We start from the raw sequence: 23146 nt of genomic DNA, 5'->3' as shown, positions 1-23146 counted from the left end.
CCCTTTTCTATCCTCTGACTATTTAGTGAAAACTGGCCTCCTTTGCTAAAACCTGTTTCATTCCTATGTTTGTGACTTCCCTCTAAACTCACCGTCAATATATGTGGGGGCTGCCTTTTCCTTTGGGGAATTTCTCTGAGGCAAGGTAAGGCTTCTATTTCTATCTTTAGGGGTAGTTAGCTCTTAGGCTGTAAAGAGGCGTCTAGGGAGAGTTAGGTACGCTCCACGGCTATTTCTAGTGTGTGCAGTAGCGTAGCTACCAGGGGGGCAGAGGGGGCGGTCGCCCCGGGCCCTGTGCGCTGAGGGGGCCCACCCGGAGCTACGCTACTGTCAGGGCCGGCGTTAGGGGCCCCTGCCTCCGGTCAATGATTATCTTTTATTCCCCTTGCGTTTGTACTGTGTATGTAGCTAAAGTAACATGCACGGTACAAACATGATCACAGGGAGTCAGAGAGAAGTGTTGTGAATTTGGATTCTGGGCTCCCCCGGTGGCCGCTTGTGGAATTGGACTTGTCATCCTCTTTCCTGTTTCACCTGATTCCATCAGTAGTGGGTGTCGCTATTTAAGCTCATTTCTCTGGTGGTTTCTTGCCGGTCATCAATGTTATCTGATGCCTCTCAGTGCTTGTTCCTGCTTCTAGACAACTACTAGATAAGTTGGACTTTTGTCCATGTTTTGTTTTGCCTATTTGTTCCAGTTCACAGCTGAAGTTTTGTTACTGTGTCTGGAAAGCTCTCGTTGATCAGGGATTGCTACTCTGGCGTTATGAGTTAATGCCAGAGTTTAAGGTAATCTCTGGATGGTGTTTTGTTAGTGTTTTTCTGCTGACCATGAAAGTATACTATCTGTCTTCTGCTATCTAGTAAGCGGACCTCAAATTTGCTAAGACTATTTTCCTGCTGCGTTTGTTGTTTCATCTGAACTCACCGTCATTATATGTGGGGGGCTACTGTCTTCTTTGGAATATTTCTCTAGAGGTGAGCCAGGTCTTATATTTCCCTCTGCTAGCTATTTAGGTCTTAGGCCAGAGCTGGGCATCTAGCGATAAATAGGAAATGCTACCTGGCTATTTCTAGTTGCGCGGCAGGCTTAGTTCATGGTCAGTATAGTTCCATCTTCCGAGAGCTTGTCCCTCTATAGGCTTGCTATGATCTCTGCCTGCAGAGATCATGATAGTTTGACCGGCCAATAAAGTGTTAAAGACCCAGGTTGAGAAAGGAGAGTTATAGAAGTCTGCTGGAATTTTTTTTTTTTTTTTTTTTTCCTCCAGTCTGCCTTGCTGCAGTCTTTTTTCTCTCTCTCCTCCTAATCTCTGTATGCTCTGTGTGCACCTGACAATAATGGATCTCCAGAGTGTAACTGCGGGTTTGAATAATCTCATCACGAAAGTACAAAATTTACAAGATTTTGTGGTACATGCTCCGGTATCTGAGCCGAGAATTCCTTTGCCGGAGTTCTTCACAGGGAATAGAGCTAGCTTCCAGAATTTCCGAAATAATTGTAAGCTTTATTTGTCCCTGAAGTCTCGTTCAGCTGGAGACCCTGCTCAGCAGGTTAGGATTGTGATTTCCTTGCTCAGGGGTGACCCTCAAGATTGGGCCTTCTCATTGCCAGCAGGGGATCCTGCGTTACGCGATGTGGATGCGTTTTTTCTGGCCTTGGGCTTGCTTTATGAGGAACCTCATTTGGAACTTCAGGCAGAAAAAACTTTGATGGCACTATCTCAGGGGCAAGACGAAGCTGAAGTTTTCTGCCAAAAATTCCGTAAATGGTCTGTGCTTACTCAGTGGAATGAGTGCGCCTTGGCGGCAACTTTCAGAGAAGGTCTCTCTGATGCCGTTAAGGATGTTATGGTGGGGTTCCCTTTGCCTGCAGGTCTGAATGAGTCCATGACAATGGCTATTCAGATTGATAGGCGTCTGCGGGAGCGCAAACCGGTGCACCATCTGGCGGTGTCTATGGAAAAGACGCCAGAAAGTATGCAGTGTGATAGAATTCTGTCCAGGAGCGAGCGACAGAATTTTAGACGGAAGAATGGATTGTGTTTCTATTGTGGGGATTCTACTCATGTTATATCGGCATGCTCTAGGCGTACAAAGAAGCTTGATAAGTCTGTTTCCATTGGCACCATTCAGTCTAAGTTTATTTTGTCTGTAACCCTGATTTGCTCTTTGTCATCCATTGCCACGGACGCCTATGTTGACTCTGGCGCCGCTCTGAGTCTTATGGATTGGTCCTTTGCCAATCGTTGTGGTTTTGATTTAGAGCCTTTGGAGACTCTGATTCCTCTGAAGGGGATTGACTCCACCCCATTGGCTAATAATAAACCACAATACTGGACACAAGTAACCATGCGTATCAATCCGGATCACCAGGAGATTATTCGTTTCCTGGTGCTGTATAATTTACATGACGATTTGGTACTGGGATTGCCATGGTTGCAGTCTCACAACCCAGTCTTGGACTGGAGAGCAATGTCTGTGTTGAGCTGGGGATGTAAGGGTATTCATGGGGACGTACCTTTGGTTTCTATTTCGTCGTCCATTCCCTCTGAAGTCCCTGAGTTCCTCTCTGATTATCAAGACGTCTTTGACGAACCCAAGCTTGGGTCGTTACCTCCGCACCGTGAGTGCGATTGTGCCATAGATTTGATACCGGGTTGTAAATATCCTAAGGGTCGTTTGTTTAATTTGTCTGTGCCGGAACATGCTGCTATGCGGGAATATATAAAGGAGTCTTTGGAAAAGGGACATATTCGTCCATCTTCTTCTCCCTTGGGAGCTGGGTTTTTCTTTGTCTCAAAAAAAGACGGCTCTTTGAGACCATGTATTGATTATCGGCTTCTGAATAAGATCACTGTTAAGTATCAATACCCATTGCCATTGCTTACTGATTTGTTTGCTCGTATAGAGGGTGCTAAGTGGTTCTCTAAAATTGATCTTCGTGGGGCGTATAATTTGGTGCGGATCAGGCAGGGGGATGAGTGGAAGACCGCATTTAATACGCCCGAGGGCCACTTTGAGTATTTGGTCATGCCTTTTGGTCTTTCTAATGCCCCTTCAGTTTTCCAGTCTTTTATGCATGATATTTTCCGCGATTTTCTGGATAAATTTATGATAATATATCTGGATGATATTCTGATTTTTTCTGATGACTGGGACTCTCATGTCCAGCAGGTCAGGAGAGTTTTTCAGGTTCTGCGGTCTAATTCTTTATGTGTGAAGGGGTCTAAGTGCGTTTTTGGGGTCCAGAAAATTTCCTTTTTGGGGTATATTTTTTCTCCCTCTTCCATTGAGATGGATCCCGTCAAGGTGCAAGCTATTTGTGACTGGACTCAGCCCTCCTCTCTTAAGGGTCTTCAGAGATTTTTGGGCTTTGCCAACTTTTACCGCCGATTTATTGCTGGTTTTTCGGATGTCGTTAAACCACTGACTGATTTGACCAGACAAGGCGCTGATGTTGCTAATTGGTCCCCTCATGCTGTAGAGGCCTTTCAGGAGCTTAAGCGCCGTTTTGCCTCTGCCCCTGTGTTGCGTCAGCCTGATGTGAATCTGCCTTTTCAGGTTGAGGTTGACGCTTCGGAGATCGGAGCTGGGGCAGTGTTGTCGCAGAAAGGTTCCGACTGCTCCGTCATTAGGCCTTGTGCCTTCTTTTCTCGCAAATTTTCGCCCGCAGAGCGGAATTATGATGTTGGGAATCGGGAGCTTTTGGCCATGAAGTGGGCGTTTGAGGAGTGGCGCCATTGGCTCGAGGGGGCTAGGCATCAGGTGGTGGTATTGACTGACCACAAAAATTTGATTTATCTTGAGACTGCCAGACGCCTGAATCCTAGACAGGCGCGCTGGTCTTTATTTTTTTCTCGCTTTAATTTTGTGGTGTCATACCTACCGGGTTCTAAGAATGTTAAGGCAGATGCCCTTTCTAGGAGTTTTGACCCGGACTCTCCTGGTAATTCTGAACCCACAGGTATCCTTAGGGAGGGAGTAATTTTGTCGGCCGTTTCTCCTGATCTGCGGCGGTCCTTGCAAGAGTTTCAGGCGGATAGACCGGATCGTTGTCCGCCTGATAGACTGTTTGTTCCGGATGATTGGACCAGCAGAGTCATCTCTGAGGTACATTCTTCTGCATTGGCAGGTCATCCCGGAATTTTTGGTACCAGGGATTTGGTGGCAAGATCCTTCTGGTGGCCTTCCCTGTCACGAGATGTGCGAGTCTTTGTGCAGTCATGTGACGTTTGTGCTCGGGCCAAGTCTTGTAGTTCTCGGGCTAGCGGACTGCTGTTGCCCTTGCCTATTCCTAAGAGGCCTTGGACACACATCTCGATGGATTTTATTTCAGATCTGCCTGTTTCCCAGAAGATGTCTGTCATCTGGGTGGTCTGTGACCGTTTCTCTAAAATGGTCCATTTGGTTCCTCTGCCCAAGTTGCCTTCTTCTTCTGAGTTGGTTCCTCTGTTTTTTCAGAATGTTGTCCGATTGCACGGTATTCCTGAGAATATTGTTTCTGACAGAGGTACCCAATTTGTGTCTAGATTTTGGCGGGCATTCTGTGCTAGGATGGGCATAGATTTGTCTTTTTCATCTGCTTTTCACCCTCAGACTAATGGCCAGACCGAGCGGACTAATCAGACCCTTGAGACATATCTGAGGTGTTTTGTCTCTGCTGACCAGGATGATTGGGTTGCTTTTTTGCCATTGGCAGAGTTCGCCCTCAATAATCGGGCCAGTTCTTCCACCTTGGTGTCCCCGTTTTTCTGTAATTCGGGGTTTCACCCTCGATTTTCCTCCGGTCAGGTGGAATCCTCGGATTGTCCTGGAGTGGATGCGGTGGTGGAGAGATTGCATCACATCTGGGGGCAGGTTATGGACAATTTGAAGTTGTCCCAGGAGAAGACTCAGCGTTTTGCCAACCGTCATCGTCGTGTTGGTTCTCGGCTTTGTGTTGGAGATTTAGTGTGGTTGTCTTCTCGTTTTGTCCCTATGAGGGTCTCTTCTCCTAAGTTTAAACCTCGGTTCATCGGCCCTTATAGAATATTGGAGATTCTTAATCCTGTTTCTTTCCGTTTGGACCTCCCTGCGTCCTTTTCCATTCATAACGTTTTTCATCGGTCGTTATTGCGCAGGTATGAGGTACCTGTTGTACCTTCAGTTGAGCCTCCTGCTCCGGTGTTGGTTGAGGGTGAGTTGGAGTACGTTGTGGAGAAAATTTTGGACTCTCGTGTTTCCAGACGGAAACTCCAGTATCTGGTCAACTGGAAGGGTTACGGCCAGGAGGATAATTCTTGGGTCAATGCATCTGATGTTCATGCTTCTGATCTTGTTCGTGCCTTCCATAGGGCTCATCCTGGTCGCCCTGGTGGATCTGGTGAGGGTTCGGTGCCCCCTCCTTGAGGGGGGGGTACTGTTGTGAATTTGGATTCTGGGCTCCCCCGGTGGCCGCTTGTGGAATTGGACTTGTCATCCTCTTTCCTGTTTCACCTGATTCCATCAGTAGTGGGTGTCGCTATTTAAGCTCATTTCTCTGGTGGTTTCTTGCCGGTCATCAATGTTATCTGATGCCTCTCAGTGCTTGTTCCTGCTTCTAGACAACTACTAGATAAGTTGGACTTTTGTCCATGTTTTGTTTTGCCTATTTGTTCCAGTTCACAGCTGAAGTTTTGTTACTGTGTCTGGAAAGCTCTCGTTGATCAGGGATTGCTACTCTGGCGTTATGAGTTAATGCCAGAGTTTAAGGTAATCTCTGGATGGTGTTTTGTTAGTGTTTTTCTGCTGACCATGAAAGTATACTATCTGTCTTCTGCTATCTAGTAAGCGGACCTCAAATTTGCTAAGACTATTTTCCTGCTGCGTTTGTTGTTTCATCTGAACTCACCGTCATTATATGTGGGGGGCTACTGTCTTCTTTGGAATATTTCTCTAGAGGTGAGCCAGGTCTTATATTTCCCTCTGCTAGCTATTTAGGTCTTAGGCCAGAGCTGGGCATCTAGCGATAAATAGGAAATGCTACCTGGCTATTTCTAGTTGCGCGGCAGGCTTAGTTCATGGTCAGTATAGTTCCATCTTCCGAGAGCTTGTCCCTCTATAGGCTTGCTATGATCTCTGCCTGCAGAGATCATGATAGAGAAGGAAGATAAGGCCTCCAATCAGAGTGCAGGGAGTGAGTCATGTGATCGCTCTTTTGCAGTCTGTGTGGAGGAGAGGGGGAAGGGAGGTCACTCACCCAATCCCGGCTGAGCGCGCTGTGCTTCAAAGCTCCCTGCTGCAGAGAAGAGATCAGCACCAGCAGCAGCCAGGACACAGGGGACCTCACTATCTACACATGTCTGCATCTGACCAGAAGGAGCCTGAGAGCCGAGGAGCAGCAGCCAGGACCAGAGGACACACTCCACACAGCATGTGGACTGAGGAGTATTCTGGCACTTGGCATTTACTAGGTGCTATGTCTGAACTGTTGTTTTGAATACATACATACAGGCACAGTATATAAAGCAATAAAGGTTCTTACACTTGTATGTCTTGTTTAACCTGCAAGCTGGACAGACTCTGAAAGCTGATCAATGTGTGTCTTGGCACATGTAATTTATTTCATGTGTTTACAATAGCACAAAGGTATATTAGATCTGTAGGTGGGAATATACACATTCTAGTTTTTGGAACCTTTCTTGCCTGACATGATAACACTGAAAGACTGACATGTGGACTGACAAGTATCTTGGCAAATGACATTTATTATATGTAGGCAAATCAAAGCATAAAAAGATATATCTGATCTGTGTATAGGCATATAAGTTCAGTAACCATCTTGCTTTTCAGTTTTATAGGTTTTGCCTATCATGCAAGCCCCATCTGGGGGGTTATGTTATATATACATCCACTAACTTACATTAAAGGGAACCTGTCACCCCCAAAATGGAAGGTGAGCTAGGATGAGAAAAAGAGGTTAGATTATACTCACCCAGGTCCAATGAGCGTTGCGGTCCGGGTCCAGGTCCTCCCATCTTCTTACGATGACGTCCTCTTCTTGTCATCACGCTGCGGCACAGGCGTACTCTGTCTCCCCTGTTGAGGGCAGAGCAAAGTACTGCAGTGCGCAGACGCCAGGAAAGGTCAGAGAGGCCCAGCGCCTGCGCACTGCAGTACCTTGCTCTGCCCTCAACAGGACAAAGTACGCCTGCGCCGGAGCGTGAATACAAGAAGAGGACGTCATCATATGAAGATGGGAGGCCCCTGACCCGACCGCGACACCCATCAGACCACCCGCCCAGGTGAGTATAATCTAACCTCTTTTTCTCATCTTTCACGATACATCGGGGGCTTATCTACAGCATTACAAAATGCTGTAGATAAGCCCCTGATGCCGGTGGGCTTAGCTCATCTTCCATTTTGGGGGTGACAGGTTCCCTTTAAAGGGAGCCTGTCACCATATAAGGTCCGGCATCTGTACGCCCTCACATAGTGTTCTAGAATGCTCTCTATACCTCCAAAATCCTCTATGCAAGGCACAACAAAGAGCTTTTATATTACTCACGGATGGTGCGGTCCGGGCGTCTCTAGTCTTGATCCGGCACCATCCCTCTTCTTGTGATCGCTGTCCCGCTTCGTGTGGAAGATGCGTCCTACATCATGCAGTCAGTGTCCTCTATCACACTCCTGTGCAGGTGCACTTCTCTTTGCCCTGCTAATCTCAGAGCAAAGTATTGTAGTGCGCATGCGCCAGCTTTATTTCCAGGTAATCAGCGCCCTTTGGCCAGCGCATATGCACTACAGTACTTGGCTCTGCTTTCAGCAGCCCAGAGAGAAGTGCGCCTGCACAGGAGCGCAATGGGTGACACTGTGTGGATGACGTAGGGCGTGTCATCCAGATGAAGCAATAATGGAGGATGGCGATCTTAAGTCAAGACCAGTTATGCCTTGGTGAGCGCCGTTGGTGAGTATAATGAGAGGCCATTTTTATGCCTTGCAGAGGGGATTTTGGACAGATTTACAGCCTTCCATATAGAGGCTGCCTATGGGGATGCATTACGCTATAGAGGCTGCCTATGGGGAGCTGCATTATACTATATGGAGGCCTATGGGGAATGTATTATACCATATTGAGGACTATCTGGTGTACTATGCTATATCGAGGCTATCTAGGGGGCCATCATTCAGTGTGGAGATTACAGTGATGGGGCCATCATACAGTGCTGGAGCCAGTTTGGGGGATATTAAGGGGTCAGTATATACAGTGAGGGGGCATCATACTGTGTATAGAGGAGCTGTAAAGGGGGGATACTCTGGACTTTATTAAATGTAAAGTGGGCACTTATTCTTATAGGGGAACTCAGGTTACTGTGACTATCAAAGGGGCACACAGGGCAATATTACTTTCTAGGGGGCAAAATGTGGGCACTGTTTTCTAGGGCACTTGCACCCGGCATTACTATATTATAGAGGGGTGCTTTAGAATTTAGAGGGCACAGAGAACCACACAGGAGGTGCAGTAATGGGAACACATACAACAGCAGCGGCTCAGTATTGGGGTATCGGGTGCAGTAATAGGGACACATACGGCAGCAGCGGCTCAGTATTGGGGTATCAGGGGCAGTAATAGGGACACATACTGTACGGCAGCAGCGGCTCAGTATTGGGGTATCAGGTGCAGTAATAGGGTCACATACGGCAGCAGCTGTTCAGTATTGGGGTATCAGGGGCAGTAATAGGGACACATACTGTACGGCAGCAGCGGCTCAGTATTGGGGTATCGGGCAATAATAGGGACACATACGGAAAAATGAATAATACGGGCGACAAAAAATGAATGGCACAAGGAGCACAGTCCCGAGGAGAGGATACCCTTTCTGTCGGATCCAACTATCGACATGCGGTGATACGCCCCACTGGTAGTAAGGTGCTCTGCATATATGCAAGTAGTTTATTCAATCTTCATGTCAAGAGAAAAGAAAAATATGCGGCACTCACCCAGCTTGCGTGATATCGTAACCTTTAATGCACCAAGATTTCGGTTACAAACATTTCATTCAGCTCGGCAAGTTACGTGGGGGTGCGGGGAGTGTGGAGGGGACAACGGCCGTTTCGCGCGATCAGCGCTTCTACGGGTCTCCTGTATGATGGACCCGTAGAAGCGCTGATCGCGCGAAACGGCCGTCGTCCCCTCCACACTCCCCGCACCCCCACGTAACCTGCCGAGCTGAATGAAATGTTTGTAACCGAAATCTTGGTGCATTAAAGGCTACAATATCACGCAAGCTGGGTGAGTGCCGCATATTTTTCTTTTCTCTTGACATGAAAAATGAATAATATGTTCTGTAGGGCTGGTATTTACCACAGTACAGCCATATGGTCAATCAGTGTTGCTTTTTGTATAGAGATTATTTTCAGCAGCAGCACGTTCATCTGCTGAGGTTCTCCTCCTCTATTAGGCTATGTGCACACATAGGTGGGATCTCTGGATTTTTTCGCTCCTGTTTTTGTAAATCTGCAGGTAAACTGCACTGCGGATTTACTGCGGTTTTTGTGCGGATTCCACCTGCGGTTTTACACCTGCGGATTCCTATTGTGGAACAGGTGTAAACCGCAGCGGAATCCACACAAAGAATTGACATGCTACGGAATAAACAACGCAGCATTTCCGCACGTTTTTTTCCGCAGCATGTGCACTGCGGATTTTGTTTTCCATAGATTTACATTGTACTGTAAACTCATGGAAAACAGCTGCAGATCCGCAGCGTTAAAACCGCTGCGGATCCGCAGCAAAATACGCAGCGTGTGCACATACCCTTAGGGTGCGTCACCGAATTGTAATGAAGGTTACCTGGTTAGGGGCCCATTGAGAAGTTTCGCCCCCCCTGAGCCAAAACCCTAGCTACGCCTCTGAGTGTGTGTGATAGGAGTAGGGTTTGCGGTCAGCAGAGTTCCCACTTCCCCAGAGCTTGTCCCGATTCCTAGTTTAACCATCAGGTCATTCCGGGTGCACCTAACCACCAGGTACATAACACTAATGGCAGTCAGGCTACCTATGGCGAGCACATGGAGGGCTGTGCGGCCCTCCAAAGAAATGCCACCCCATACCATTACTGACCCACTGCCAAATCGGTCATGCTGAAGGATGTTGCAGGCAGCAGATCGCTCTCCACGGCGTCTCCAGACTATGTCACATCTGTCACATGTGCTCAGTGTGAACCTGCTTTCATCTGTGAAGAGCACAGGGCGCCAGTGGTGAATTTGCCAATCCTGGTGTTCTGTGGCAAATGCCAAGCGTCCTGCACGGTGTTGGGCTGTGAGCATAACCCCATCTGTGGACGTCGGGCACTCAGACCATCCTCATGGAGTCGGTTTCTAACCGTTTGTGGAGACACATGCAAATTTGTGGCCTGCTGGAGGTCATTTTGCAGGGCTCTGGCAGTGCTCCTCCTGTTCCTCCTTGCACAAAGGCGGAGGTAGCAGTCCTGCTGCTGGGTTGTTGCCCTCCTACGTCCCCCTCCACGTCTCCTGGTGTACTGACCTGTCTCCTGGTAGCGCCTCCAGCCTCTGGACACTATGCTGACAAACACAGCCAACCTTCTTGCCACAGCTCGCATTGATGTGCCATCCTGGATGAGCTGCACTACCTGAGTCACTTGTGTGGGTTGTAGAGTCTGTCTCATGCTACCACGAGTGTGAAAGCACAACCAACATTCAAGTGACCAAAACATCAGCCAGAAAGCATCGGTACTGAGATGTGGTCTGTGGTCCCCACATGCAGAACCACTCCTTTATTGTGTCTTGATAATTGCCAATAATTTCCATCTGTTGTCTATTCCATTTGCACAACAGCATATGAAATTGATTGTCAATCAGTGTTGCTTCCTAAGTGGATAGTTTGATTTCACAGAAGTTTGACTTACTTGGAGTTATATTCTGTTGTTTAAGTGTTCCCTTTATTTTTTTGAGCAGTGTATATATATACAGTATATATGGAATTGTATATTTATGTAACTATGATAGCCCTCTTCCTCACAACCACCTTGATAACATCACTGAGTACATAGAATAATTTCTATTTGGCGATTTTCCATACAGTTGTTTTACGCCTAACTACAACTGTTGTCACATCTACAGAACTTTTTGTCCATGAGGCCTGAAGAGAGATGACATTTCATTGCTTTGGTAACTGTATCCTTTTTCACTTTTACCCAAATATTGCTCCTTGTGCAATATAAAAAAACAAACAACAAGTCATCTGTGTCACTGCTTTGGGAATTAATGAGCATTTCATCAAATCAGTAGGGCAAAAGGAATACAGCAGTTTGTGCAATCCCACCGAGGGCATAAGGGAGAAAAATGATATAGAAGATGGAAGATTGTATTTCTTTGTTTAGATTGTTTCTATGCTTGTAAACCATGAAATTGTATCATCAGTGCTTTTAATCTTTGCTCCATTGCTATGCAAGAAAAATCTACACGTCAACTACACTTTCTGCAATAGTTACAGTTGAGTCAAGTGATTAAAGAAGTGTCAAGATTAGAATAGTAACTAACTTTATATGATTGTTGTCTGGATTAGAACAAAAAACATTTTCCTATAACCTGTTAGGAAATTGTGAGTCAATATTGAAAACTCGTCTGTTCAAGATCCTCTTTTCTTTGTCACCAGAGAAGGTCCCGCTTTGGGCCTGAGTGTAACGCTTCATTTGCCCTAGACTAGACCTCCAACCGGCTCACCGACAAAAAGTCACGTACCCGATGTACAAATTGACAAGATGTTATATTAAAACTTTCCTCCAAATTGACAAGATGTTATATTAACACTTTCCTCCAAATTGACAAGATGTTATATTAAAACTTTCCTCCAAACTGAGGCTATTCGCTTAAATGTTTCTTAAAGTGGACCAGGTCAAAAGTGTCCAGTTGTAGCTCTTATTTTATACCCCCTGCTAACCTGAGTATTCCGATTTTTTTTTGTAAATCCGCAATATGATTCCAGAGATATCTGCATTATTATTTAGTGCTAATTTTTATGGTATTTTCCAAGGAGGCGTGGCTCAAACGACTCCTTGGGGGCGTGTCTTTAGACTGTTCAGCATTATTACTCTGTGAGTCACGCCCCTTGGTAAAAACCATAAAAAGTTACAGCTTTCCACAGAACAGAGCATCAGCCATCTTCTATCTCAGTAATCTGTGTTCACAGAAGACTGATTTTACCCATGAATTGGGAATTTTGAGAATAAAAGATCAGTCCAGGAGGAGAAAGAAAGAATATTGGTCGAATATTGCAAAGTTTTTTATTTTCATAAGTACTCTTTAAATCAAAACTGTCATGTTAAATAACGTTGTTAACCTGCAGATTTGGGGGTTAATTTGCAGATTACTAGAGTTCTGACACCATGTGTCGCCCTACTGCCAGAAGAAAATGAACTTTATTCCTCCTGGCACCGTTTGGCTTCCAGTCATAGGGGTGACGTCAGCACGGTTTCAGTCACCGATCTGTGTGTAGACAGTAGCGGTTATAACGGCTCCCCGACACTGACTGACAGCAGCTCAGCAGTAAGGCTGGCTGTCAGTCAGTGCCAGGGACGCAATTACAGCTGCCACTCTATACACGGTGACTAAAGCCACGTCAACTGCACCATTGTGACTGGGAGCCGAACACTGTGGAATAAAGTTAATTTCCTCCTGGCAGTGGGGCTTTCAGTGTCAGAACCGCACGGTGTCGGGATGCTATTAACCTGCAGAGTAGCCCCATATCTGTAGGGTAATCGCTTTATTTTACATGACAGATTCCATTTAATAAGAAACTATTGTTTTTATAAATCAATAGTACACGTGAAAATACAAATCTTTACAATATATCTTAACAGATAAATCTGCTTCTTTCTCCTCCTGGACTGATCTTTCATTCTCCAGCCGGATACCCTCCCATCATATCACACCAGTCACCCCATATTCCAGTGAATTTACCCCCATAAAGCACACACATTGCAGAAGATATAAAATGTAAGTGCCTATTTATACACAGGTATTATAACAAAAAACATGAGATGAAGCCAACATGGTGTTACAGGAAAGCAATGCACAATGGCAGCGGTGGCGGTCTGACCCAACAGCTTACTTGCAAAAAAAGTTAAAACAGACACTTTTCCAACCTTCTAAAAGCTGTAAAGGAAGTGAAAAATTGCTGTAAAATTTGGCAATCTTATTATCATCAAGAGATCCTTCTTAAGGCTGAGTCACACATAACGATATCGTTAACGATATCGTTGCAACGTCAAACTTCTGGTGACGTAGCAACGATCCCGTTAACGATCTCGTTATGTGTGACAGCAACCAACGATCCGGCCCCTGCTGGGAGATCGTAGGTCGTTGGGAAATGATCAGGACCATTTTTTGGTCGCTGATCACCCGCTGTCATCGCTTTTACCATTGTAAAAGTAAAAAAAAAAAACAGTACATACTCACATTCTGATGTCTGTCACGTCCCCCGGCATCCACAGGGTTAAAACTGCTTTTGGCAAGAGCGCTGCTAATGCGCTCCGGCTGAGAGCTTCCCTGCACTGACTGTGTCAGCGCCGGCCGTAAAGCAGAGCACAGCGGTGACGTCACCGCTGTTACTGCCGGCGCTGACACAGTCAGTGCAGGAAGCTCTCGGCAGCAGCGCGTGCATATTAGCAGCGCTCTTGCCGAAAGCAGTTTTAACCCTGTGGACGCCGGCGGGGGACGTGACAGACATCAGAATGTGAGTATGTACTTTTTTTTTTTTTTTTTTTAACTTTTACAATGGTAACCAGGGTAAATATCGGGTTACTAAGCGCGGCCCTGCACTTAGTAACCCGATGTTTACCCTGGTTACCCGGGTGCTGCAGGGGGACTTCGGCATTGTTGAAGACAGTTTCAACAATGCCGAAGTCGTTCCCCTGATCGTTGGTCTCTGGAGAAAGCTGTCTGTGTGACAGCTCCACAGTGACCACACAATGACTTACCAACGATCACGGCCAGGTCGTATCGCTGGTCGTGATCGTTGGTAAGTCGTTTAGTGTAACTCCAGCTTTAGAGGTACAACTTAAAAGTAGAACGCAAGTATAAAAAATATATATTACAGTACAAACGAAATAAGTTACATAGACCTCTTCAACCTGATGAGGCTGGTGTACTTCTTTTGAAAATACATATGAAAATGGTTTTATAAGCCTGATATTGAACATTTTATGAGTCCAACCCAACTAGAGCTACAGCTGGACTCATAGAAGTGCTGGACGAAGACTGCAGAAACCTAACATAACTCACCGGCAGGTAAACGGAGTGTTCTATTATTACAGAAATCGGAGTGGCAGCATTCCGTCCTGGTGATGTTGTTTGAGCTGTGACAGTAAACTTGAGCCTTCAACTCAAGAAGAGAAATACAGGACTTGATGACTTCTTCTCTGCCATTTGTAAGCATCACTGAGGTCCAGCAAGCTCCCTCTGTTTGGCAGGTATAGTTGGTGCTTTCACACATCAGACACACACACTTAAGACCTTGAAATTAAGAAAAAGAAACTCAATTAGATTTTTTTGGGGGTTGATTTATACGATTCACAAACATATATAATATTCATATTATGTTCTTTGTAAAGAAGCAATTTATTAACATCAGTCAAAATAACATTCAATCAGCCAGATGACCAAGGAATTTTGTTTTGCTGTGTGATGAGAAAAATATATCTGTTGAGCCTATTGTGATTTTTTCTTTGTGCGACGATGTCATGCGTTAATTTATACCCCAAATTGTCGATACTGCTTTATAATGAACTTGATAATGCAACAATCTTTAGTAAACTCCATCTAGGAGAGATTTCTTGCAGTTAAAAAGTTTATGTTTACAAAGAGAATTTTGGACATATTGTAACAAACTACCCAAATTAAAGTAACCTCAACAATTTAAAGTAATTCCTAGTGATGACCTAAGGTTTGGACACCAAAGATATAATGGAGGAGCAGAGTGAGAGAACAGGCAGAGGGAAACACATCCATATCCAACTGCTGCTTTCTAGTAAGTGTTTATCTCACTTCAGTTCTGGATTAAAAGCTACACTGCTCGGAACTGCTTTGTAATGTCCTCCATTCTGCTGCTGCTTCTGAACTTGAATCCCTCATGTTTGTGTGTACTGTGCATGGGAGACATCATAGCAACAAGTTTCCATCCACTAGCTCAGAGAGAACTGAAAATAAGAGAGGCTTGAAAAACTGGTAAAAAAAAGCAAGGTACAAAGTCATAAAATGGCCAGAAAGAGTCCTATTCCTTGTGAACACGCACATGACGATTTGTTCTGAAAAGTCACCTGACACCACAGATGCACTACATATTAGATTGCTTGCCTTCATTTAATGAAATAATGTACTCAAGATTTTATCAAAGAATGCTTATGATCATTTAGGCCTATGTTACATTATCACATGTGATGTATCCATAATAACGCAAGAATAATAACAACAATAACATGATTTCATTTATCTTTATAGCTTTACATACAGCATTGTCACAGAAGATCCAGTACCGGTGGCCATTACTCTTCATCATATTTCAAGGGGCAAAATTTGACCCCATTACTGTTCCCTTTCTTGCACCATTGCTCTGATAATTATGTTGATGACAAAACAACTGTGGGCGCTAGATAGTAAACAGCAATAAACTACATATTGGATGCTTTCAGCAAATTTCTCCATGTATCCCTAAATACTGTTCAACTCACACACTACCTAGTCTTTGCAAATACATCAGTAAGTGTTGCCCAAATTTACAAGGATGTTGATTTTGTGGAAATTATACAAGTGACAACATTAAAAAATTAGAACAGATGTGGCCTTTTTCCAATAATTTTTCATCATATATTCCTCGTGATTCTCAAGATCTCAGCTCCCTGTCACTCATTAAGAATCTTCAGAATTTACTTCCAGTGGATAAAAATGGGTCTTATTTATGCAATGATCACACAGGTGTATGCGTTACAGTACAGTCATCACATGAAGTTTACGATGCAGAGATATTGAAAACAGTGAGGAACTGATATAAGAAGTATTTTGTAAAATGGTCTCCCTAGGCAATGTTGCTGCTGGGTTCCCCCACAGTTGATGGCTGACGGTTCCAAGAAAAGGATTTCCAATTATTGTTTGGTTTTTTTTGGCTAAGAAAAAAGGATGGTAGAATGCAGATTCTATTTAGGATGCAAGGAAAGTGCTGATGACCTTTTGACACAAGAGAATAACTGAAAGACAAATATATGAAAGAATTAAAACTGAAGTCTTATTATTAAGACATTTTGGCAGTCGGGAATCAAAAGTGAAGACGCTTGTGGTATTAATCCTTCACCGCACCCTCTATGGAAAATCCAGCAATGTATCGTCTGCAGACATGTCACTTCCAGCAATATAATATGTCTGACACCCAACGCTCTCCGTCACGTCTTTCATAGACAGAGGTTTGCGTGTTCTCAGTACAGGCGTGTTGCTTTAATAGCTGTTGAAAGCTGTCTCTTACGCTCAAGCTTCCAATGTTACAATTTGTCAGGTTGTGTCTGGAAATCGCGATTCTGTCATGAAATGTCTGTATATTCTCTTTTGCTTCCTCCCCTAACCTGGAGATGTGGTATGATCAGACCATGTTCTTGCACGGTCAGACACAGCAATTACACAGTAGGGTCACATTTATAAGATTATCTCAGCACATGAACATTTTATTTAATCACATCCAATGGTGGAAATTATTATTATTCCAAGATCTACTTTGTTTGTGGGACAACCCCTTTAAAGGGTTTGTCCTGGAATAAAATATTGAGGACCTATCTATAGGTCAGGTCATCAACATGAGAACAGGGGGGTCTGACCACTAAAACCCCACCGGTCAGCTAAAAATTGCATCAGTCAGAACTAAGCTATGAACAAGATAGAACACAGCACAACACAGGATGGAATACTGCACATCATCTCCCATTCACTGCTGAAATAGCGCCACTCTTGTCCATTAGTTTATTGTGGTATCGCAACTCAGTCCAATTCAGGGGCGGACATATCATTGGTGCAACAGTGCAGCCACACGGGGGTGCAAGAGGTAACGGGTCCATTTCTACCTTCAAAGAATGAGCTATTGGACTGTAAAGGATCCATATATTGTTCTTGCATATGGGCCCTTTTCTGCCTGCGTCCACCAGTGGTCCCATTCATATAAATGGATTTGAGCTGCACTACCAGACACAGCCATTGGACAAGAGTGGCGCTACTTTCCAATCCTAGTTTACTCTTTTAATTATTAAGAAGCTCCTTTAAGAAGTATTTTATATTTTATGAAGACTTCATTGATTGTGAACTTGTAGTTCTGCAAAACTAATAACTTTTTTTTACATAAAATATTAAGAGTTTTCTCTTTTACTCTTAAACTTTCTGTGTTGTCCTGATGTAACTTTTCTTGCGCAGCAACTGAACTGTAGACGAGCTCAGATAATGAAATGTCATTAACACATGGAGTCAGTTAATGTTTAACTTTCAGCCAGGTCTTTACAATATTTATAGCCTCCTGCTCCTTACATAAAACCTATTATATATCAAGTGCGCCAATTAACTGTAACAAAATAAGACGTAAATAGGGGGAACCTTACAATAATGCAGATATGAGTAAGTAAATGACACCTCTGCCGCTCACAGCCTTATCAAAGCTTCTATTAATCACAAGTTCCAGACTGGTTTTATTGGACCTTTTAGGTTATGTGTACATGGCGTCTCATTGCAATTTTTAGAGCAGAAACTTAACAGAAATCCCAAGTACCCGATTCATCATTGGATTCCCACCAGGTTTTCGGCATGAATACCTCTCAATTGGTTACTTTTTTTTAATTCCGACAAATTCATCAATTGATTTGCTCCTTTTTTCAAGTAGTCTTTCGCGGTTTAATTAGTTTTCTGACTTTTCCATCTTTGTGACTTTTCCAATTTTCTTGGACAGCTTCATAAAAAAAGTGCAATATTTGCTGCGATTCCACTCCAGTTCCCCACCAGAATGATTTTATGTACAGCTCTATTTTTGGCACATTCTGGCAACATTTTGCGAAATGTGCGACTTATTCCACTAACAGGTGACAAAACCAGTTAGAAGATAGTTTTGGGGCATTGCCCAAAATTCATGAATTTCGTACACCATTTTTAAGAATTCGGTGAAAAAAAAGTCGGCGCAAAACACAAGTCAAAAAAAAAAATTGGCGTAAAAGAAAACACAAATGATTAATCAAGATAAACTTTTAAAGGAGGATTTTGGAGAGTTTCTGATGCATAAACTGAGCAAAAAGACTCAGTGTGAACACACTCTTGGTAGTACACAGTCAAGTATAGGCCATGTGCATACGGCTTTGGCTTCAATTTTCCCAGGCAAAGAACCTTTAGGAAAGTGCCAGTGGTCGTTTCTTTAGGCGACTTCTTTGCAGGTCCCCTGATGGCTTTTCGCTCTATACCGTTATTTATAGCGAGCGGATGGTTTCTGAACACTGAAGTGATTAGAATAAGTGACATAGGATGAATATGTGACCAGCAATGATGTCATTCTGAATCCGGAATTTGCGTAAAAAAGATACCGTGTGCACATACCCCTAAGGCTAAGTTCCCACAATGAGCTTTTGGTGCATTTTTGATGTTGCAAACTTTCTGCAACATTTTTGCATCCATCAAATAAGATCGGTTACTTGATTTTTTTCAAAAACACACAGCGTCATAAACTCATCATGGGAACATAACCTAAGTGTTCTCTAAGGCTATGTTCACACTGATTTTTTAAGAGTTGTTTTGGAGCTGATATGCTGCAAAATCTTCCTTCAAATCAGCTTGGAAAAAAACTTTTCGTTTTGCTTTCCTGAGAGTTCTGGTGGGAAAAAAAAAAGACATGTCACTTCTTTTAAGAAGCTCTTGAAAACTACTCTGAATAAGTCAAAAGTTTGTAAAAAGAATGTTTTAGGAAGAATACTGTTCCACAATGCTCCGAAACCTTTTCAAAACCGCTTCAGGAAATGAAAAACTGCTCCACAATCTGCCCAAATAAAGAGTTTTTTTTCCTGAAATGGTTTGCACTCAGAAACCTCATTTTTGACAGCTTCCAAGAAGTGTGTGCACATAGCCTAAGTGTACGTCCACATGTAACAGAAAAAATATGTCGCGTGTTACACAGAAATTTTACTGACGATTCACTGTAAATTTCACCTTTGCTGTGTTTAAAGGTGGCAAAGTATGTGCCCACACAAAGAATGAGCATGCTGGGGTTTCTAAACCGACAGAAGACGGAGCACGGGCACAGCAGTGTGGTTTTGACATTGCTGTGCACTATACTGATTTTATGGGTGCACTTTTGCGACGCTTTTTAAGGCGGATTCCGGGCGCAAGCAGCATGATCTAGACGACATGCGCACGTACAGTAGCTTTGTAGGATTTTTTTGGCCACTTTTTATATATGGGGTGATTCTTATAAAAGACAGAAGCCATACTTATCCCTGGAATCCCCCTCACCCGCTTACAGCGCCGCTCCTCTGACAGACGCCACTGGGACTGGAGGTGATGATTTTGTCACCACCAGTTACCTGATTCTGCGGCCCATCGGTGGCCTCAATGGTCAAGTGACTGGTGGTCTGAAGGTCATCACATCTCATGTGATGAGGGTCTGTTCATCAGTCAGTGGACTGGTGCAGGTTCCCGTTTTCTTGCTTTCATTTATAAGGATCCCTACCTTTTTTAAACTTAAAAAAGTAGCTGAAAACCCCTTTAATGAGGCTCTGACTGGGGATAGTCCCAAAATACACAATGGATCACGTGTATTAAAACAGTCATTGCTGCCCATAACGGCCAATCAGAGCTCAGCTTTCATTTTTTAAACTGCTCAGATAAAATCTAAGCTGCACTCTGATTGGTTGCTATGGGCAACAGAGACATCTTAGGACATTTCTTTGGAACACAATAGTTTGCCCCGATCAAAACAAAGTACAGTAATCACGGTGAGACTAATATACACAGAAAGTCTCTTTAACCCTTAGTGTGACACAGGATATGTATGTATAGGCGGGCTCTGAAGCTGAACCTGCTCCATACAGGACAAGTGCCGGCAGTGTGACACAGCCGACATCTGCCGCTAACACCAGCGCCCAGACTGCGTGCCAATCACTTCAACACGTTTACATGCTGCTGTCAATTACTGACAGAGGACTTCACTGTTTGGATTCCTGGTCTGCGCAGGTAATGGCACCCATTGCCCCCTCAGGGATGTGATCGCCTACTGAATCCCCCTGTCACTGTCCTATGGGCTTTATAGGCCATCATCAATTTCACAACGTAATACTATATGGAAATATTGCAGTCTGCAGCATAGGTAATCAAACTGGTTCAAGTCCCTTAAAGAAACTAAAAAATAAAGGAAATTAAAAAAAATGTAAATATTTAAAAAAAAAAAGTTTAAATGACCTATTTTACTAAAAAATAAAGAAATTATAAAAAATAAAAATAAATATTTGGTAACTATTCATCCGTAAAAGTCTGCACTATGAAAATATAAAATAAGATAACCAAAGTGACAAACCGTGTAAAGAAAAAAAAAATCAAATATCCCAAATTTTGATTACTGCACTTCCTCAAAAATGCATCAAAAAGTGGTCAGAACGTTTTATGTAATTAAAAATACTACATATAAAAACAACCGCATACCACATAGAAAACAAGCCCTCATACAGGCATTTTCTTCTAATTTTTCAGTACATTATATAGATAAAATGGATGGCGTCACTCAAAAAACTACAACTTGTGCCGCAAAAAGAAGCCCTTGTACGGCTATATCAACGGAGGAATACAAATGGTTATGGCTCTTGGGAAAAGAGGAAGGAAAAACGAAAGAAAAAAAATGAAAAATATCCCGATCCTGAAAGGGTTAAAATGGACAAACTTTTTTTTTCTTCTGTGAAGGTTGAAAAAAAGAGGGAATCCACTGAAAAATACATGAATGTCACATGAAGAATATCTCGGCGATTTCATCCACTCCTAACAGACCAGTAATGAAGGGAACACCAGTTAATATAGTATGACACAATTAATTCATGAACCTCACTTTGACATATAGGGGAGTGATTAGTTTCGCAACGCCCTTTGGCACTTGGTCTAATTGTGCAATGAGGCTTTTCGCATTGAGTGAAGGACATTTGGGATTTTTCTATAGGTTGCAAATCCCTAAATGTCAAATTGTGAAAATATGTTTCCAAACCAGCACATATGGAAATACTGCAGCTGCTGCGAGCTGATAAGTAACTCCAGTTTATTAGCTCTTGTAGAGTACAAGGGTAAAGGTCAGAGGTTTCCATCGTACAGAACATGCCAGTTATAGTATTATTCTAGGATAGTCTAGGATTCTCTGAGGAAATATGAAGGGACGTAGGGTGACCACAAATGGCAAATCTGCCTAGCTGGCCTCATCACCCAATGACCCAATGTTCAGTTTATAAGATGGCACAGAACATACAAGTCATACAGACACCGAAGAGAAATCTGATCTAAATATCACCATTGTGTTTTGACCCCATACTCGGAGCAATGTCCTTGTGGTTTGTCAAAAAAACACCACAATGCCCTAGCCAATTACTTCATGCAAAGTCAGCATTATAATTTAAAGACAAAATCATGTTTACATACAGTTGAAATAAGAAGTTTCCATCCACTATATAAAAAGTCACATCTGCATGTTTTTGGCAATATCTGACATGAAATCAGAATAAACAGTTCCCGTTTTAGGTCAATTAGGATTACCATAATTATTAATATTTGCCAAATGCCAGAATAATGAGAGAGAGAGAATGTTTTAAGGCATTTTTATTACTTACTGCAAAGTCAAAAGTTGACATACATTTCATTAGTATTTGGTACATTGCCCTTAAACTGAATGATTTGGGTCAAGCATTTGGGATCTCCTACCACAAGCTTCTCACAATAGTTGGTCGGAATTTGGGCCCATTCCTCCTGACAAAACTGGTGTAACCGATCCAGGTTTGTAGGTCGCCTTGCTCGCACCTGCCTTTTCTCCTTTGTCCAAACATTTTAATAGGACTGAGATCAGGGCTTTGTGATGGCCACTCCAAAACATTGACTTTGTAATCCTTAAGCCACTTTGTTACCATTTTGGCAGTATGTTTCGGGTCATTGTCCATTTGGAAGACCCATTTCCGCCCAAGCTTTAACTTCCTGGTTGATGTCTTGAGATGTTGCTTCAGTATTGCTACATTATCATCTTTTCTCATGATGCCATCAATTTTGTGAAGTGCACTAGTCCCTCCTGCAGCAAAACAACCCCACATCATGATGCTGCCACCCCCGTGTTTCACAGTTGGGATGGCGTTCTTAGTCTTCCAAACTTCTACCTTTTTCCTCCAAATGCAGCGATTATGCCCAAAAAGTTCAATTTTAGTTTCATCAGACCCCAGGACATGTCTCTAAAAATTAAGGTCTTTGATCCTGTGTGCATTTGCAAACATTAATCTGGCTTTTTTATGTTTTAAGGCAGAGTGGCCTTTCAGCCCATGTTGATGCAGTCCTCGTTTCACTGTGGATATTGACACAATCTTACCAACTTCTGCCATCATCTTCACAAGGTCTTTTGCTTTTGTCCTTGGATTGATAGGCACATGTCAGACCAAAGCATGATCATCTCTGGGACACAGAACCCATCTCCTTCCTGAGCAGTATGATGGCTGGACATTTCCATCTTGTTTGTACTTGCGTATGCTTGTTTATACAAATGCATGAAGCACCTTTCATTCTCCAAGTGGATTTGGCACATGTCCACACCGCCAAAAGTACCAAAAAGTATCTTAACACGGGTATATACAGGTGCTTCTCACAAAATTAGAAAATCATCAAAAAGTTAATTTATTTCAGTTCTTCAATACAAAAGTGAAACTCATATATTATATAGAGTCATTACAGAGTGATCTATTTCAAGTGTTTATTTCTGTTAATGTTGATGATTATGGCTTACAGCCAAAGAAAACCCAAAAGTCATTATCTCGGTAAATTAAAATACTTTATAACACCAGCTTGAAAAATGATTTTAAAATCCGAAATGTTGGATTACTGAAATGTATGTTCAGTAAATGCACTCAATACTTGGTCAGGGCTCCTTTTGCATCAA

General features: G+C 43.2%; 1 protein-coding gene across 2 annotated transcripts in view; it reads right to left on the bottom strand.

The window, feature by feature from the left end:
- ACVR1C (activin A receptor type 1C) overlaps window positions 1-23146 on the bottom strand; it is an 80491-nt gene that overhangs the window by 42466 nt on the left and 14879 nt on the right. For both annotated transcript variants that reach the window (XM_077272924.1, XM_077272925.1), the window contains exon 2: window positions 14263-14493. In XM_077272924.1, the coding sequence (XP_077129039.1) occupies window positions 14263-14493 (231 nt within the window). The remainder of the gene's footprint in view (window positions 1-14262; window positions 14494-23146) is intronic.

The sequence above is a fragment of the Ranitomeya variabilis genome, chromosome 7 (genome assembly GCF_051348905.1).
Source record: "Ranitomeya variabilis isolate aRanVar5 chromosome 7, aRanVar5.hap1, whole genome shotgun sequence".
NCBI classification, from domain to species: Eukaryota; Metazoa; Chordata; class Amphibia; order Anura; family Dendrobatidae; genus Ranitomeya; species Ranitomeya variabilis.
This window is presented reverse-complemented; position numbering and strand designations above follow the sequence as displayed.